Source organism: Pinus tabuliformis, chromosome 5_2 (genome assembly GCF_031772625.1).
Source record: "Pinus tabuliformis cultivar Carrire ecotype Pingquan chromosome 5_2, CPIR1, whole genome shotgun sequence".
In the NCBI taxonomy this organism is placed as follows: Eukaryota; Viridiplantae; Streptophyta; class Pinopsida; order Pinales; family Pinaceae; genus Pinus; species Pinus tabuliformis.
Genome location: NC_142306.1, coordinates 98,753,502 through 98,771,844, shown reverse-complemented (window position 1 = coordinate 98,771,844; position 18,343 = coordinate 98,753,502). Strand labels below are relative to the sequence as shown.

The 18,343-nt window shown below is 38.9% G+C and overlaps 1 protein-coding gene across 4 annotated transcripts in view; it reads right to left on the bottom strand.

The window, feature by feature from the left end:
* LOC149157700 (rhodanese-like domain-containing protein 11, chloroplastic) overlaps positions 1 to 18,343 on the bottom strand; it is a 239,420-nt gene that overhangs the window by 114,153 nt on the left and 106,924 nt on the right. For all 4 annotated transcript variants that reach the window (XM_089435966.1, XM_089435965.1, XM_089435964.1 and 1 more), the window contains one exon: positions 14,214 to 14,310. In XM_089435966.1, coding sequence (XP_089292092.1) covers positions 14,214 to 14,310 — 97 coding nt within the window. The remainder of the gene's footprint in view (positions 1 to 14,213; positions 14,311 to 18,343) is intronic.

Sequence of the window (18,343 nt, the reverse complement as noted above, 5' to 3'; positions counted from 1 at the left end):
AACAAACCCCCATGATGAACCCTTTAAGAACCCCACATTTTTAGAGAAATTCAAGCGCATTGTAACAATCAAGAAGAACCCTATGAAGAACTCAAGCATACCGCAAATAAAGCAATCAAGGCTCTTACAAAAAAGCCCTGAAATTATATTAAAAAATGGAAATGAAGAAGCACCCTACGAAGAACTCAAGAATACCATGAATAAACTAAACAAGGCCGTTACAAAAAAAACCCAAAATTTTATCTAAAAGAGAAAAAACCCTAACCTAAGCTAATGTCAACATGACCCAACTAAAAGGATTAACTAGTAATCACATTTCCTACAACAACAAAGAACACTAAAGCAAGGACTGTTGTGACCTTTTCAAAGCATTACAAGATATGGCTATGGGTAAATCATCGACATTGGAGAGGCTTACTTGTGAGACCTGTTACCCCTGTTGCAGTAGGGCTAAATACATTCATTGTATCATTCTTAAAAACCTTTGTAAGCCCAAGGTCACAAGTCAAAGCCATTCCAGTTTGGAGAGTTAAATCAGCAGTTCCTTTCCAGCGGCAGCGACAGTTTCTGGGTGGATGCAGATTTGGTAGTATAGCCATTTCCAGCACTTGGGTACCTTCATATTCACCTAGGATTTGCATTGATTGTTGTAGCAAGTCCAGAATCTTTTGTTCCTACTCATTATACCCTATCTGATTAATATAATAAAAAGGCTTAGCATTTTGGGTGTTATTTCTAGTGTAATTTGGTATTTTTGCATGTGTGTACAATTTTTATTGCATGTTTATGATTTCACGACTGTTATCACTTAATATTTCCATTAGGAATATTACATAAATGGCCTAGGATACTCACATTGCCTACTCCACGATGGAGTAATCTATAGACATGCAAATGAGGAGTCATATTGCCTACTCAAGGATGGAGTGATCTATAGACGTGCATATGAAAAGACACTACATCAACATAGCAAACTCATTAACTTTTCTTCTAGAGGAGAGATTTCAGCTAAGGAGAAATTTGTTTGCAGCCAAGGAGAATACCTCCTTCACTAAGAGGGAGTGTTGATTTTTTTGTGCAACATCGATAGGTATCCCACATGCTTAAGTCAGCGTAGAACAATTATGAAAAATTAAAATAAAATTTGATTTTTGGAGCATCAAATCGGCCCAACTCATGAAGGGGTTTGTCCCTTGGGTTATTTCACCCCCAGTTGACAAGTGTAAATATATGATGTGATGCCTCATTCTCTCATCAATCAAAAAGCAAGTCTAAGTTCTTTTTTCAGAAGTTATCTTTTCAACTTTTGTCTCTCTCTCATGGTTGCATGTGTGGAGAAAGAACACTGAGTTTACTAGTTGCTTGACTAGGTGATTTGACTGGGCGTTGTCCATAGAACAGGTCAAGTTTGACCGCAGAATGTTAGTTTTTGGTAGCATCGGATGTGCTCTAGCCATGAAAATTGGTGGAGAGGCTAAGGCACATGAGTTCTAAAGAACCCAGAAACCGTTTCGTGAATTCCACCCGGATTGAATTTTATTAAAATAATTAATATTTTTAGTGGGGTTCCTAAGTCTAAATTTAGGAAAATTGAAGTATTAATGGATATTAATCAAAATATGGGTGAAAATGTTTTAGAAAACGGATCAAGTCAAGTTTTAATCTTAGTTGTTGATTAGAGACTTAATCTCGGTCGTTGAAGTCTCAACGAGAAAATTACAAGGAGGTTTGGATTCATTTATAACACACATGGAGAAAATGAATTGATCTAGAGTTCGATTTCTAGAGCTAAGAAGCTGAGAAATTCGAACTAAGTGATCATTCTGCAGCAGAGGGGCAGGGATAGTTCAGGAATACTGGCCAGAGAGGCGGAGAGCCACTTGTGGAGGCACCATAGCACCTAGAGGGACTGATGCAAGGCTAGTCTGGGCCCACACAGTCTCGACGCAGAGCCAAAAGGGCCAGTGCAAAAGTGAGGCTGCCCTCACGCAGATATCCAAAAATGTCGGGGAGCTGCCGGAACAGCCGGGACAGGTTGACGCAAAAGCTCCAAGAAGCAAAAGAGACTGCGCAAAGATGACGTAAAGCCTGTAAGGTTGTCGCAAGGCCTACGCAGGGCCAGTGCAAAGATAGTCGGGGTTAGCCAGTTCTGTTGCCGGATCAACCAAAAACTATCGGGTGAAGTGAGGTAATCTCATTCAGTTTTCCGCCATTATATTTTTTTTTGTAACTAGATTGTCGGGAGGGCATCCAGCATTGTATTAAGAACTACTACTTAATAATATAAAACTCGCAGAGCTGCTACACCGGTTTTCCCACATTAGGTTTTTCTGGGGACTATTTTGCCCAAAAATAACGGTGTCCTATTTATCTTGTTCTTTGCTTGGTTTATTCTTTCATGTAATCAAATTAAATTGGTGTAGGCTGCAGAAGTAATTTACTTCAATATTATTCAGAAAATAACTTGATAATGTATATTAAAATCAAGTAGGAGAAGTAAATTCAGTTTTGCTGCAGTAGGGGTTCCTTGAGGATAGGAATTTTCACATGGTATCAGAGCATTGATTTTGAAACAGGAAGAGCAGATCCAGCGCTGAGCAGAGAGGCCAATAGCTGCATTTGGCAGCAATTCGAATCCCCTTGAAGGGATTGTGCAGTCCTTGCCAGGAAAGCAGAGATTCCGAGGAAATCTCTCTCTGAGAGAGTCGACAGAGAGGTACGATTTCCGGTTCGTGAGCTTGCAGAGGCAGAGGGAGTGATGCAGAGCCTCAGCGCAATGCTTGAAGGGCGCAGTTTCTGCTGAGGCAGAAATCCATCGGAAAAGAGCGAAGACACATAGAAGGGGAATTTTCTCCTCAAAGGACTTTTCTCGCCAAAAGTCCGAAATTTTCACTTGCCGAGCAGCAGACCAGTATTGCGCAGTGACTAGAGGATTTAATTCAACAGTTTGGGTGAGATGGCATCACATGGGCTTACGTCAAGAGTGTTGTGGATGTTCCCGCAGACAATGATCAGAAGAAAAAGTACAAGGCCGAGCAAGGAAAGGTGAAGAGGTTCATACTCGATGGACTTCGAGATCATGTGGTCTCACACTTGCAGGGCAAAGATACAGCCCGAGAAATGTGGGAAGCTTTGTCTTCACTGTATGAAGATTCTTCCGAATAGCGGAAGATGTACTTAGAACAAAAGTTGCAGCGAACATTGATGCAGAAGGGAGAAGGGGTTAACTCATATCTTCAACGTCTTCAGGACACCAAAGACTACAGTGGGGTCTGTTGACCACTACGTGTCAATGACCCATAGTAGTACACCCCCTTTTTCGCAAAAGGGATAGCGCCTGATCGATGTGTTCCTACCATCCAGCTATCATCATTAGCCTGAGGACCATCTTATAATGTAAACCCAGTCTGCATGTGTATAATGTAAATAATCTCAGCAGATCTGTGTCATGTATGTAATCACCTAGGTAAACCTACTTTTCTGGTGACAATCTACATTCTGGGAGGTTTTTTGTCTCACCGATTCATTCTCGGATGGTCGACAGAGTTTTCCTTCAACCTTACCCCAAAGCCAGAATGGATTTTGTCACTGGGATCTTAGGGGAGCCCTAGTGTTCTAGATCGAGTCTATGTAAAAGTGATTTGGGAATAATCCTAACTATTTGGTTAGGTTATTTTATTATAAATTGCTTGATCTGCTAAATTATATTTGTGTCGCAGAATTGGGTACTCTGTGAGGGTCTTTTGCAAATGGGTTTTCCCCCTTGAGATGTAAAAAACGTGAAAATCATGATGTAAAGTGTCTTGAGGGTTAGAAAAATAATTTATCCCCTCATAAGTTAATTAATTAAATTTTCTGGCCAAAATTAATTAAAATCCTAAGCCAGAAATTTAATTAATTATAGGTCCTAGGTAAATTTAAATTTTCCAAAGGCAAAATTCGTGGGTCCTTTAAAAATTAAATTTTAAGAGGTCCAGGGACTAAGGTTAATTGATTATTTTGCTAAATTTTAAGCCTTTGTATCAAAGTCAAAATTTTGAGGAAATTAATTCAAAAATATAATTTTTGAATTAATTAAAATGCATTTAATTGAAAAATTCGAAAATTTCCTTAATAATTAAAATTTCGACAGATGAGATTAAAAGAAATTTTGATCCTCTTCAACGGTTGAGATTACTTTGACAATGATCACTCAAACTAGCCGTTGGAAGATTTATCTTTAAATAGGAGGTCAGTTGTCAGTTGAGATCATCTGATATCTAGATCGTGTACTAAGCTCTCAAGCTCTCTTATATACCTTTTTGAATTAATGCAAAAGCCTTTGGGGTTTCAACGTGCTATAGTGTTCCTCTTCATGAATTTATGGTAACATTGTTTTAGTTTCTGCTCAATATTATGTGAAAACTATCCATCAATAGCTCTCTTAGAATAATCTGAATACAGGTATCTTACTCAATTTATTGGATCTAGGGTAACATTTTTAATTTTGATTGAAGTAGCAGGTATCTCTATTTCTTCATAATTTTATTGTTGTTCTATTTCTTTACTTGATTTGATGGTTGATCTAGTGTTTGCAGAAGATCTCTCAGGTTCTCATTGAGCGTTTGGGTATAGTTCTCGGTTGGACCAGCCAACTCTCAACACATATTTTCTGAAGAACCTACTTCATATAAGCCTCAAAATTTATCTAACGATAATCTTTTTTTCTGCATGGTGTTTTTGGGCTAGTACCTCTCTAAAATTTCAAAATCTTTTAAAAATTTTGTGGAAATTTTGTTAGATTTGGCTATTAAGAGCCTTATATTATCAGATTTGGGAGCGAAGTTGGACTCATACTCCTCAGATCTGATAGATTTGTAAATTATTTGTATAGATCTGTAAATTATTTGTATATATCTGTTATTTACTTGTGTAGATCTGAAATTTGTAACATAATTTTGAATTTTAACACTTCGATTTTTGGGATTTTCTCTATTTTTGTACATATTGGGTATTGGGTTTTTCTCTTTTCACCTGTGCAGAAATAGATCTGAGAAATTAGCCAAGAAAATCTTCTAGTCCGAGCTAGATTTAGACCCTGGAGGGCAAGATCTGGGCTCAAAGATTGTTTGCAGGAACAGATCTGAGAAATTAGCCAAGTAAATCTTCAACCTAAGCTAGATCTAGACTCTGGAGGGCAAGATCTAGGCTCAAAGATTGTTTGCAGGAACAGATCTGAGAAATTAGCCAAGTAAATCTTCAGATCTGAAATTTTTCAAGCAGATCTAGGCCCTGAAGGGAAATATCTTATCCCAAATCTTTTTACAAGGCCAACCATTAAAGATTTTGCAATAAATCTGAAGATCTGAAGCAAAATAATTTTTTTAGAACAAAGGTTTCAAGTTTTGGGGCTCCTAAGCCCAGATCTGCCTTCTCCTAACCCAAGTGCTAGTTCTCATTGGCACTAGATTTCCCTTGCTCCCTTTTTTATTTGAATATTTGATTTTCTGAAGCTAATCATTGGTGGTTTTTTGCAAAAAAAATGGTAAAAATTTGTGTTTCGGGTATTGAAACTTTTTTGGCAACTTGGGCAAGTGATCTTCAAGGCCTAGGGCCTAAGGGTTTGATCTCTAAACCATCGTTTTCTTCACTGTTTGCTACAACAGTTATATACCTTTCTAATAGTGGTGAAAAACACATCGAAGTGGTTTGAAATTAACTAAAAAATTGTTAAATACATTAATAAGTCATTTATGTTTGATGTGTATCAAGAATTTGGCTAGATCTACATTTTGGGTCACTGTTATCTATGAATAATTCTGTTTCTAAAGTCTGAAATATAACAGTGGAAAATTTCATGTGGGTTAGCCTAAAATCAGTTCCTAAGTTGTCTAATACATTAAGGAATTAATTTCTTGAGTTGGGCATTCATCATTAGGCTTATTTCATGTTTTAATTGTTGGCTGTAATAAGTATATTAGATCTGATATAATTCTGGAAATCACATCATAACAATGTGAAATTTTTTTATAATTCATGTTGGCAAGTTTGGAAAAATTTCGGTAAAATTTTGGCAGAAAGATATCATTGATAACTTACTGTTTTCATTGTCATATTGTTGTTGTCATAAAGTTTTTCTTACTGCTATTCTAAAAATTAATTTCTGAAAATTAAGTACTCTGTCATGGAATTGTGATAAAATGCATATCCTTTGTTTCATAAACTGAGTATTTTTTGAGCATCTGTTGATATTAATTACAAATAAGTTTTTGTTCTCTTTGAGCTATAACTGTATCAGAAAGATTTGAAATAAGTTTGTGTTCTAATTGTATTATTTTCAGGGGTTTAATTTTGAATTTTCATTTAACAAAGCGAACATTTCATTTGGGTATCGGAAGTTTCAGTGACATAAGCATATTTTCATCCTTGAATCTAACTTCATCTCATCTTCTCATCATCTGGTGCATTTGCATATAAGTTAACTTTGCATAGATAAAATTTACTTCCAAGCATAAGCTTGGTCGATAGACAGATAGATCTCCATCCGTCTTTTCTTGAGAACCCTGTTTTAATAGTACTTAAAACGGTGACCTTGCAGTCGTCAGAGCCACAGTTCTCTGCAGCGCTGGAGGCACCGGGTATGTTAGAATTTCAGGAGAGGTATCGTTAATCACACCTTAGTGTGCTTCTCCTAATATTCTGTCTACCAATTACTACCAAATCAGAGTCAACACAGAAAGGATTGAAGGGTTCACAATAAATAGGCATTTAACTAAAATTAACCAAGATTCTTGCATCTCACATTAGTTTTAGAATTTGCATTTCATATAAAATAGTCATTCATCTAAGCAGCAGTTGCTAATCGATTACTTGGTCTTAATTTCCCTAGCAAGATCGTTGACTCCATAAGGCACTAATATCAATCGTTTAAAATCTAATCAAATCCTATAAGTCTTGCTAAATCTTAATCAAGTACTTGATCGCTTCACTATGTCTCCCGAACTGATTGGTTCCCAACTAGTTCTTCTTCATTCCACTTTTCCATAGGGTCTACCCCCTTTAGCCTATTGTAGGGAGACAGCTTAAATGGAGAGATTGGGGATCAGGGTGATAGCCCCAAATCTGAGCGTTGTCATGGTGCCTAGACATTCTGTGCGACAACAAGGTCTACTCCTCAGTCTACCGTGATGGTAAGGACAGCCCTGAATGGAGTCTCGGATGAATGGCAAGTCTTCGTCCAAAGTATATTAGGCAGAGAAAGACTACCTTCATGGGAGGAGATGTGGGCAACACTTCAACAGGAAGAATTAAGGAGGGATCTGGTTAAGGTCAACCTCAATGGCAGCAGTGGGAGTGGCACAAAGACCAAGGAGGAGGAAGAGAATGCAGCTCTAGCATCAAAGGGACAGCAGAAGCAGAAGCGAAAGAAGGACATTTCGAAGGTGAAATGTTTCAGATGTGGTGAGATGGGCCACTTTTCATCCCAATGTCCTTTGAAGCAAAAGGATAAGGATGAGAAACATGATCCTAAGGTTTCTCCAGCAAAGATTGACGAAGATGAGTTTTCCATGAGTGCCAACGCATCTCCAGAAGGGAAATGGGGTGATATAGAACTGTAGTCGGGAGGACTACATATGAGCAGGATCCTTAAGGAACCCACCTCTTGGATCAATTCCTTGTTATGGGAGCTCGAGATTCAGTAGTAGCGAGATGGACTCAGTGTCAGATGATGCAGTGGGTTGATTGGAGAGAAGATGCGGTAGCCTGAGACCAAAGACTAATCAGCGCAAAGCAAGGTTGGCAACAATACAGATGGCACAATGCAGAAGTCAGCAGCAACGCAGAAGATTCTGGGTGTCAGAGACTAGTCGCAGTCAAATTCCAACATTCACATGGTATTATGCTGAACGCAGTTAGTTTAGAAATTTTGGATGCTTTTTCGTTGCTGAGTAGCAGCAATTGGAAGATGACGTAGTGCAGAGCTAGTAGAGGCGGTGTTAGCAGCGGATGCAGAAGGAGTTGTAGTACAGATGTAGTAGTGGCAGTGTCATGGGTAGCAGTACAGTAGCAGCAGCAGCATAGTGTTGGTGACAGCAACAGTGCGGAAAGGAGATGCTTCAGAGACAGAGCAGAATGCAGTGAGACGTTGTTGCTAGAGCACTTTCCTCACTATGAGGGAGTGTTAGTTTTTGGTAGCATTGGATGTGCTCTAGCCATGAAAATTGGTGGAGAGGCTAAGGCACATGAGTTCTAAAGAACCCAGAAACCATTTGGTGAAATTCCACCTGGATTGTATTTTATTAAAATAATTAATATTTTTAATGGGGTTCCTAAGTCTAAACTTAGGAAAATTAAAGTATTAATTGGTATTAATCAAAATATGGGTGAGAATGTTCTAGAAAGCGGATCAAGTCAAGTTTTAATCTTAGCCGTTGATTAGAGACTTAATCTCGGTCATTGAAGTCTCAACGAGAAAAGTATAAGGAGGCTTGAGTTCATTTAGAACACACACGGAGATAACAAATTGATCTAAAGTTCGATTTCTAGGGCTAGGAGTCAGGACGCTGAGAAATTCGAACTAAGTGATCATTCTGCCGCAGAGGGGCAGGGATAGTTCGGGATTACTGGGCAGAGAAGCAGAAAACCGCTAGTGGAGGCAGCGCAGCACCTAGAGGGACTGACATTGGGCAAGTCTGGACCCACGCAGTCTTGACCCAGAGCCAGAAAGGCCAAACGCAGAAATGAGGTTGCCCTCACGCAGAAATCCGGAACTGTCAGGGAGCTGCCAGAACAGCCGGGAGAGGTTGACGCAGAAGCTCCAAGAGGCAGAAAAGACTGCGCAGAGCTGACGCAGAGTTTGTAAGGTTGTCGCAAGGCCAGCGCAGAGATAGTCGCGGTTAGCCAATTCTGTTGTCGGATCAGCCAGAAACAGCCGGGTGAAGTGAGATAATCTCACTCAATTTTCCGCCATTATATTTTTTTCAGTAACTAGATTGTCGGGAGGGCATCCAACGTTGTATTCAGAACTACTGCTTAATAATATAAAACCCTCAGAGTTGTTGCACTGGTTTTCCCGCATTGGGTTTTTCCGGGGACTATTTTGTCCAAAATTAACAGTGTCCTATGTATCTTGTTCTTTGCTCATTTTCTTATTTCATGTAATCAAATTAAATTGGTGTAAGTTGCAGAAATAATTTACTTCAGTATTATTCAGAAAATAACTTGATAATGTATATTAAAATTAAGTAAGAGAAGTAAATTCAGTTTTGCTGCAGTATGGGTTCCTTGAGGATAGGAATTTTCACACAGAATAGGACAGAGTTGACTGCAGGTCCAAGTTGACCGCGAGTCATTGACTATAGGGCCAAGTTGACTGTGAAGCTGAGTTTGACCAGGCCAAAGTTTGACTACAGATTCGACTTTTGATTGGTTTAGCATTGACTTGCTAGAGTTTTGACCAAATTTGACTGGTATTTGACTTGGATTATTGGCACAGATTTCTACACAAAATTGTTGATTTGTAAACCTTGCTAAAGAATAATTTCTCCTAAAGAAAAGATGTTCATTTTTCTTCCAAGGTTGGGTTTCCCAAGGTAAAATTTGTTTTCTCTATTGTGCATGGCTATCTTTCTATGATCTTTACTATTTCTACTGCATTTACTGTTAATATTTTCTGAAGTGTAATTATTCAATGATAGTAGTGGAATATATATTGGTTGGAATTCATTAGGAAGTAATTATCTAGCAGAAAATCGTATTCTATTGTACATCTTGTAGAAAATTCAACAAGGACATGCATTGCTTAAATTCCTAATTCAGCTTCAACTTTTACCTTCAAATTCGGTTGTGCTCTGCAAATATTTTGTAGAGCAAGAGATTTACCTACTTGTCAACCTTCTAGCTGGAACATACACCTCAAGCAATTGGACATCACCTTCACACTTTGAGTTTGTACACAATCATACAGCAACTTGTCTCTTCAAGAAATTTGTTCCCTAAGGATCTTCAGTTTGAGATGTCCTTTTAATTTATCATTACACAAGTTCCATAAGAGAAATTACAAAGCTTATTTTCAAAAATAATTCAGCTTACTGTTGATATATTTTTAATTACTCATCTACGATGTAAGGAGTACAAGGCCCTTCTCTTCACATGCATTGCGAATTGGCTAATATGTGGTATCTGTATTAATCCCATTGGTTACTTCTAGTAACTACTCAACCTTCATAAGAATAATCGATCTATTAAAACCCACTTAGTTCCCCCCTTCATTAACTCATGGTTTGTCCAAGATCATATCTAAGTCTCCATAATCTCTTAGCAATCTAGCCACTTACCTTTAATAAGTGAAATTTCACAATGCTAGATGATCATGGCCTTAAAACCCTTGCCAAAGATAAATGGGAATATGTGTGTGCCTGTGGGGTCAAGTCATTCCTTGAAAGCACTCTTCTTTTTTGGACTCCTATTGCAGCAATTCCGAAAGGAATTTTGTCTAAAATTAGGAAGGTCAGTCTTCATTTTCTTTGGTCTGGTAACAGATATTCAGATGGCATTCCACTAGTAAAATGGTCTAACCTAGCAAAGCCAAGAAAATGGGCAGGATGAGGGCTCAACAATATTTTCCTCTTTGCCCAGTCACTGGCTATTCGTAGTCTGTGGTGTCTCACTCATAATAATGCCATATAGGGCCAAATTATGATTTCAAAATATTTAAAGAACCAATCGATGGAGGATTGATATCGAATGCCGAGAAAAACAGCAAAAAATGGATCTACAGTATGGAAAGCTTTGGTTGCTTCATTCCCCTTCATAGGTCCATGGATGGCTTGGAGAGTAGGAAACGAATCAAAAATTTGCCTTGGTTTGGATCCGTGGATGAGAGCTGGGAATGCTTACATTATATCTGATATTTTGGTGAGATCCCTCCATAATCAAGGTTTTGGAAGACATCAAAGCACAAAATCCACAAGCTCTAGGTCATGAAGGTTGGAAGAATGAAGAAAAGCTGGGATTGGTTGGCGCCCCAGCAGACGAATGGCACAATTATGTCAGTTTGCTTTGCTCAGGGTCTATTAGATTAAGGGAAGACAAGGAAAACTCTTTATGCTGGTCTGGAAATAAGAAGAATGGAGATTTCACTACAAAACTGGGTTATAGTACTCAAATGGAAACTCTTAATAGCAGAGTTGTTAGATGGTGGTGGGATAAAATCTAGAAATTTAATGGTCCTGTCAAATGCAAATTCATATTGTGGCTTACCTTGAATAACAAGCTCTGAACATGGGACAATGGCCTTAAGAGGGGCTGGTCTGATCCCAATCAATGCTCTCTTTGTAAATCTGAAGCTGAATTACTTTCTCATCTTTTTATTTCTTGCTTATAGGCAGCTCAGGTATGGACTGGAATGGTTGGCTCTCTCCCAAAGCATCCTGGGCTAGGCACAGTTTGGAAGATTGTGCATTGGAATGGATGTGGGATGTTTCAGTCAAACAGTTCGATTCCTTCCCAGGGATTATGGTTCATTATATTTGGTGGCCATGCAACATGAGCATATTTCAGGATAAGGAAGTGCTCATGGAGATTACAATAGGCCTGATTGAAAAGTTGACCCAGGAATACAAAATGGATCCTAAACAATTGAAGCTGAGAATGTTGGTTATGCTTGAGATCAATTATGAAATGCCATGGGATTTTTTTGGTGGTGTTCTATATAAACCACAGCCATTACTTTCATATCAGGTAACTCCAGGCTGTGGGTCAAATACAAAAGCAAAGTTTGCTGGCCTTTGGGCCCTTTCAAATTTTGCAACGAAGATGGAGATTGGAAAAGTCCAGATTATGGGAGACTCAAAGTTGGTAATTGACTAGGCTTGGAAAAAAACCAGTGGTGAGTAAAGTTAGTCTGAACTTCCTGTTGCAGCACATCTCATCTTTGATCTTATCTTTTCAGTGGCTTTCATTCTCTCACAGTTATAGAGAATGTAATCAGAGAGCTAATGAGCTGTAATGTCCCTTCCTAAATTATTTTGGAACATGGTTAATTTCTAAATTTTGGGGCCGGTTTTGGAGGTGATGGGGCCAATTCGATTTTATTAGGAGGCTAGACTTAGTGAAGTTATTTCAATGTGGTTACTTTGTACGTGGGGACCACCCACAATAGGAGAATATGCATTCCCTAATTCGATTTGCATGGAGGGGAAATCGATGGTTAAGTGAGGGACCCACAATGGAGGGCAAATGGAGGGAAAAGTGCTCCACGAAATATATATAAGGAAGGCAACTCTCCTCTTCTCAGCATCTTATCTTTTGACATATTGAACTCAATCTTAGTTGCTCGAGCTGCTTAGCCGGGTTATTGTGTTGTTTAGCACACGAGTGTCTCCAAGCGGAGATCTCAACCCTTGCTTCAGTGGATTTCGAGTGCCAGCCCTAGAAGGGAGTTCTTCTTCATCTCAGTTCGTAGTAGCAGTAGGGAAACGAGTTACAGCAGCTGTAAGTAGAGTACCAGCAGCAGGGGGGGTAACAACAACGCAAGGATTGCACAGTCACAACGTAAAACACTCCGAGAAGTTGGGGAGACAGGAGCATCCTTCATCATTTTCAGGAGTATAAAGGGCATCTACACACAAGAGGGTCATCCTACACGCAGCTCTCATTTCATCACATGTAGGACTGCATCATCTCTTCCATGACTGCAGAGTCATTGGAGTGAGACTTTTTGAGGCAGCACCATCGGGGGTAGTTTGGAGATGGGAGGCTAGGAAATCATTTGGAGGGCCATTTGAGGAGGATTGCTGGAGTTGGGAGACCAAAGATTGACAAGATCAGTGACAGCAACATAATTTGAGAAATTGGAGGAGGGCCAAGTTGTGAAGGATCAATTTTTGAAGGTTGGAACGAAGGGAAACCCTTTCTGGGTTTTTCTGGGTTTTGGGCAAGGATCACACTCCTAATTTTATAGAATTTTCTAAGAAGATCTGAGGGATCAAACAGGTGTCCCAACTCAGCGAACAAGTAGCGGAGCCAAGAGGAATTTGGACCAAAATTCCGAGGTCAACATTTGGCGAATTCCTTCATGGGTTATTCTAGGTTTCTTGTGTAGAAGTCGGGATTAAGTTCCTAGAATTTTTTGAGCAACAGGGAAGGCTCTAACAACAAATCATTTCAAGTAGAAACACCTTTCACGGCAGTAACAGCGCAGCTCTTGGGCCAAATTACCAACATATTTGAGGAGGGTGTTCCATTGTTCATTGTGGGCTTTTGCTAGCTTGCCTAGAGCAAGCCTAGGTGCACACATTCCAGCACCTTGTTGTACACCTCTTCCCATTTAATAAAATGTGTAGAAAACGCAGTTTGGTTGCCAATTTTGTGGTCTGATAGTCTGATTTAATTTTATGATGTTATTTCTATTGTCCGCTTTGCATAGCACTATTTTCCTAGTTTGGAACATTACATGAGCTAAGGAAAATCTCCAGTTGCTAGCCAGGTAATTTGGTAGCTTTGACCACAGGGATGTCCACGAAGTTGAAGCAATGGAGTTTTTCTTTTAGCCTTTGCTTTGTCTTTTATTTTTATTGCATGTTATGAACTAGATAAAAATGAAAATTCAGTTTGTTGTAGTGATAAGCAAGATACTGAAGGAGTCATTTGGTATGATGGAAAAGCTGTAAGTTTTTGGTAGTTTCACGAATATAGTTTCTGATCTCTATTAAGGGAGGAAGAGTAAAGATACATTTTTCTGTTATATATGGTCAAAGAAGTCAAGCCGTTCAGGCAAGCCCTGCACAGACAGATCAATGTATAATCTTTTCCAACGTTATAAAAGACTTTTTCTTCAAGATATATATATATAAGAGCACAGCCCACACCTAATGGGGCATCTGCACATCAAGTCCCACTATAAAAGGTTGGGATGTAATCTATGAATATAGAACTTTAGAAATTGTTTTCTAGTTAAAACATTTACATATGACAAAATTACGGCATTACACAATCGATCTACCAAACATTTATATTGCATTAGGTATGTGTTTGAACTAAACACAAATATTCAACATTATTCACAAATATTTTCTAACCAAAAAGAAAATGTTATATGTTGAAAACAAGATCCTTTACTAAAATATTCTTATGGTGATGAAATTACAATCATTGTATTCAAGAAATGAACAAGTTAAAATTTTGATATACATGGCATTTTGAGAGAAAGGTGAAGAAGAAAAGACACCCACCCATTATGAAACTGGAAATCTTTTTGGATATCATTCCAGGATCCAGCCTTCTATCAACATCAAAAACTGGGATCCAAATGGAGCCTTTCACCCAAGCCTGTTCCAAACATTGCATTTGATAACAAATCAAAGATCAAAAACAAATAAAAGACCTACCCATGCATAAATGGAAGCAAAATGTTTGCAAGTAGCAACTATCTTTGCAAAAAGATACTTACTATTTGATGGAAAAATAAAATATTTTGTTTTCATAATTCTTCAAATTTTTAGAAAATCCTTGAAATTCTGCAACTGCTCTAATCAACAAACTGAAAACTAGTTTATTTTCATTAAGAGACAGAATTTCTCTACCATAGATTGTAGTGTTCCAACTAGAAAATAACAGTGAAAATCAAGAACATGCATTAAGCTAATGCAATAAAAAATATAAACATGCATGCAAAATCAGTAAACCATATAAACTAGGCAAGAAAGTTGAGCCATTTTATTATTATGACTGGAATTGGGTACAACAGAGTAAGAACAATGGAACCTAGGCTTGCTCTTACAAGCAACGCAAAACCCAGGTGAAAATGTGCAGGCCCTGTTAGTTTTTGGTAGCGTTGGATGTGCTCTAGCCATGAAATTGGTGGAAACGCTAAAGCACATGAGTTCTAAAGAACCTAGAAACCGTTTGGTGAAATTCCACCCGGATTGTATTTTATTAAAATAATTAATATTTTTAATGGGGTTCCTAAGTCTAGACTTAAGAAAATTAAAGTATTAATTAAAATATGAGGAAAAATGTTCTAGAAAGCGAATCAAGTCAAGATTTAATCTTAGCCATTGATTAAAGACTTCATCTAGGTCGTTGAAGTCTCAACGAGAAAAGTATAAGGAGGCTTGGGGTTCATTTGAAGACACATAGAGAGTTGATCATTCAGTTCGATTTTCCTAGGGAAGTGTTTGCTAAGGAATTCGAACAAGTGATCAAGCAGTGAGGATCAGAGGCAGTACTGGAAGGAATTGATTTCCAGTGCCAGTGAATACACTTCAGAGAAGGCAGTGAAGGATAATAGAACCAATGTAGTGCCAAGGAGGGACAGTGTAGCAACTGAAAGAGGTTGATGCAGAGGGGCAGCGCAACAACCGGAGGAGGTTGACGCAGAGGGACAGGGGGATAGCAGAGATTAGTGTTAGGAATCACTGAGGGTGATTGGCAGGAGAAATATCAATTTCTCAGCAGCAGGAGTAGAAGCAGCAAGGTTGACGCAGTGAGAGGGTGTCTCCACGCAGTGGTTGCATAGTGTTGAAATTTCTAACCCGTTATAAATTCTTCCTGCACTATCTGGTTTATTTCACCTCCTTGTTTTCTTCTTTAACAAGTTATTTAACCATATAAATACTGAAAATAAACAAAAATTGTTAAAACTGGCAACTAGGGCCAAACTCCATGTGGATCATCTTATTTATGGCAGCTGATATTTTTCTTTGATTCCTCTCGCCAAGAGGTGTAGGATTGATCTAACGATCATCCGATTCCGACAAGTATTTATGAAGATATGAATTTATTTGTAATTACTTGACAAATTCTCAAGGTCGGCAAGTGCTTGGCACCAATGTTTTACGACTCCGACTCCGACTCTGACTCGGCCGAGGATCGACTCCGACTCCGACTCCGACTCGGTAATGGCTCGGCCGACTCGTTTTCAGTGACTCGGTCGTTGTAAAAAATACATTAAATATTTATTTTTTTTATAAAAAACATAATTTTAAATATTTTAAACATAATTTTAAAGATTTTCATTCATGTTTCCAAACACACAGCATTATAATATAGATGGAAGACAACATATGATCAAAGTAGGCTCATGAACCAATCCATTATATCAAAATGGTACCCAATGGCAATACATAGTCAACTGTCATACATGATCAAAGACTCAAAACAAAATACAAATAACCAAGGAGGCTAGAAATGGCCTCTACAACAAAAGTAAACTGTGATGGTGACCAGACTCCAATACTAGTACTACTGGCTAATAGCTACTGCCAGAGGAGCCAAGATCATCTCGACCAATCTCTGGATCATCATCATCAGAGTCAGACAAGGGGCCCCATGGCTCCTCCTCATCATCATCGTCTCCAACTGCAACTGTAGAAGTGGTGCCAGTACCACTAGCAAGTTGTGCAGCAGATGCAAGCTGAGATAGAGTAGATATGCGGATGCGCTTCTGTCATGGCTGAGCAGAGGAAGCACCTACAACTGGAGTCCTACTCCTTGCTGGCTGTGAGACTGAGGCTGGTGGATTGGGATCTGCATTCAACTGAACAGGCTGAAGTGGATGTTCAACTTCAAGTTCATCAAGATCCTCATCAGGATCAAACTCTGGTGGACGACTCTCCACTACCCAATCTGATGTTGGATCAATGTCTTCCAACACAATGGGATCTGAATCAGGTCTTTTGTTCAGCAATTGGTTCCGTCTGAGCCGAAGGTTGTATTGGACAAAAACTAGATCATTCAACCGTTTTTGCTCCAAACGGTTTCTCTTCTTTGTGTGAATCCTCTCAAAGACAGACCAATTGCGCTCGCACCCAGATGCACTGCAAGTTTGACTCAAAATACGAATTGCAAACTTTTGCAATTGAGAGCACTGGCCACCAAAGGCCTCCCACCATTGTGCTGCAAAAAACATAGGAATGTAATGAATTATGAGTTAGATGAAGGCTGAAGCTCAACAAAATTACAAATTATATCTAACTTTCAAATTATAAATGATTTAACAAACTTTAGTCTTTAATAAAAAAAGTAAAACTGTAAAACCATTAAGAAATTGAAAATTGAAATTTTTGTTTACCTGGCTCATCTGCTTCTCTTGCAATCTTTGCTAGGTTCTTCCCAAAGGTACCTGTTGCATCGCTGAAGGATGTGACCTGTTGATGTATCTCCAGCTGATCAGACTCCGATGGGATCATGCGTTCAATGCAATCAACCAATCCATCTCTGACCTCCCCCCTCAAAGCTCCTGACTCCTTAGCTTTATAATGATACCGTGGGTTCAAAAAATACCCAGCTGCATGTATAGGGCGATGGAGTTGATTGTTCCATCTTTCATCAATGATTGCCCAAATGGGCCCATACTTTGCCACTCTATCCTTGTATGCTGTCTTTATTTGCTCCTTTGCTTGATCCATAGCCTCATAAATGAAGCCCATAGCCAACCCTTCCCCATCCACCAACCGCAACACCTTAACTAGTGGCTCAGCAAGCTTCACAATCTCTGCTGCCTTTCTCCAAAAAGTTTCATCATGGACTTTCCTTTTCAATTCTCTGCCTTCTGGTTTGTTAGACCAATTGCTTTGATTCCATTCATCACTGGAAAACATCTTTTGCAAGTTTCTATGTTGGGAAAGCATAGATTGCAATGTCAAAAAATGTGTAGCAAATCTAGTGATGGCAGGCCTAATAATATCCTTGCCTCCAGTGTGTTTCCTCATGAGACTCAAAACCAGTGTATGATTGTAGATAAATTTTGTTATGCTTTTGGCATTATCTACAGTGTTTCTGACCCAATATAATTTTCCAATATCCTCAAGCATGAGGTCTATGCAATGTGCAGCGCATGGGGTCCAAAAGATGGTCTTGTGTTTTTCCTCTAACAGTTTACCAGCAAGAACATAGTTAGAGGCATTGTCTGTGATGATTTGAACAACATTAGCCACCCCCACATCCTCAATAACCTCATCCAATAGCTGAAACAACAAGTGGCCATCTTTACCTTATCAGATGCATCAACTGATTTTAAAAACATGGTTCCTTGTGGGCAGAAGACAAGAAAGTTTATGATGGTACGGTTTCTTTGATCAGTCCATCCATCTGACATGATGGTACACCCTGTTCTTGCCCATGAGTCCCTGAACTCTTGCAAATACTCATTAATGGATTGAATTTCTTTCTGCAAACGAAACCCCCTTAGCTCTTGCATAGTAGGGCCTTTGAAGCCTTTTCCAGCAGCATGTATGGCATCAAACATAGGCTCATAATATGGTGAACGAGCAGCATTAAAGGGGATATCAGCATCATACCACCATCTAGCTATGTAGTCACAAGCAGTCTCCCTCAATTCTTTCTTCCAATGGTCATCTAA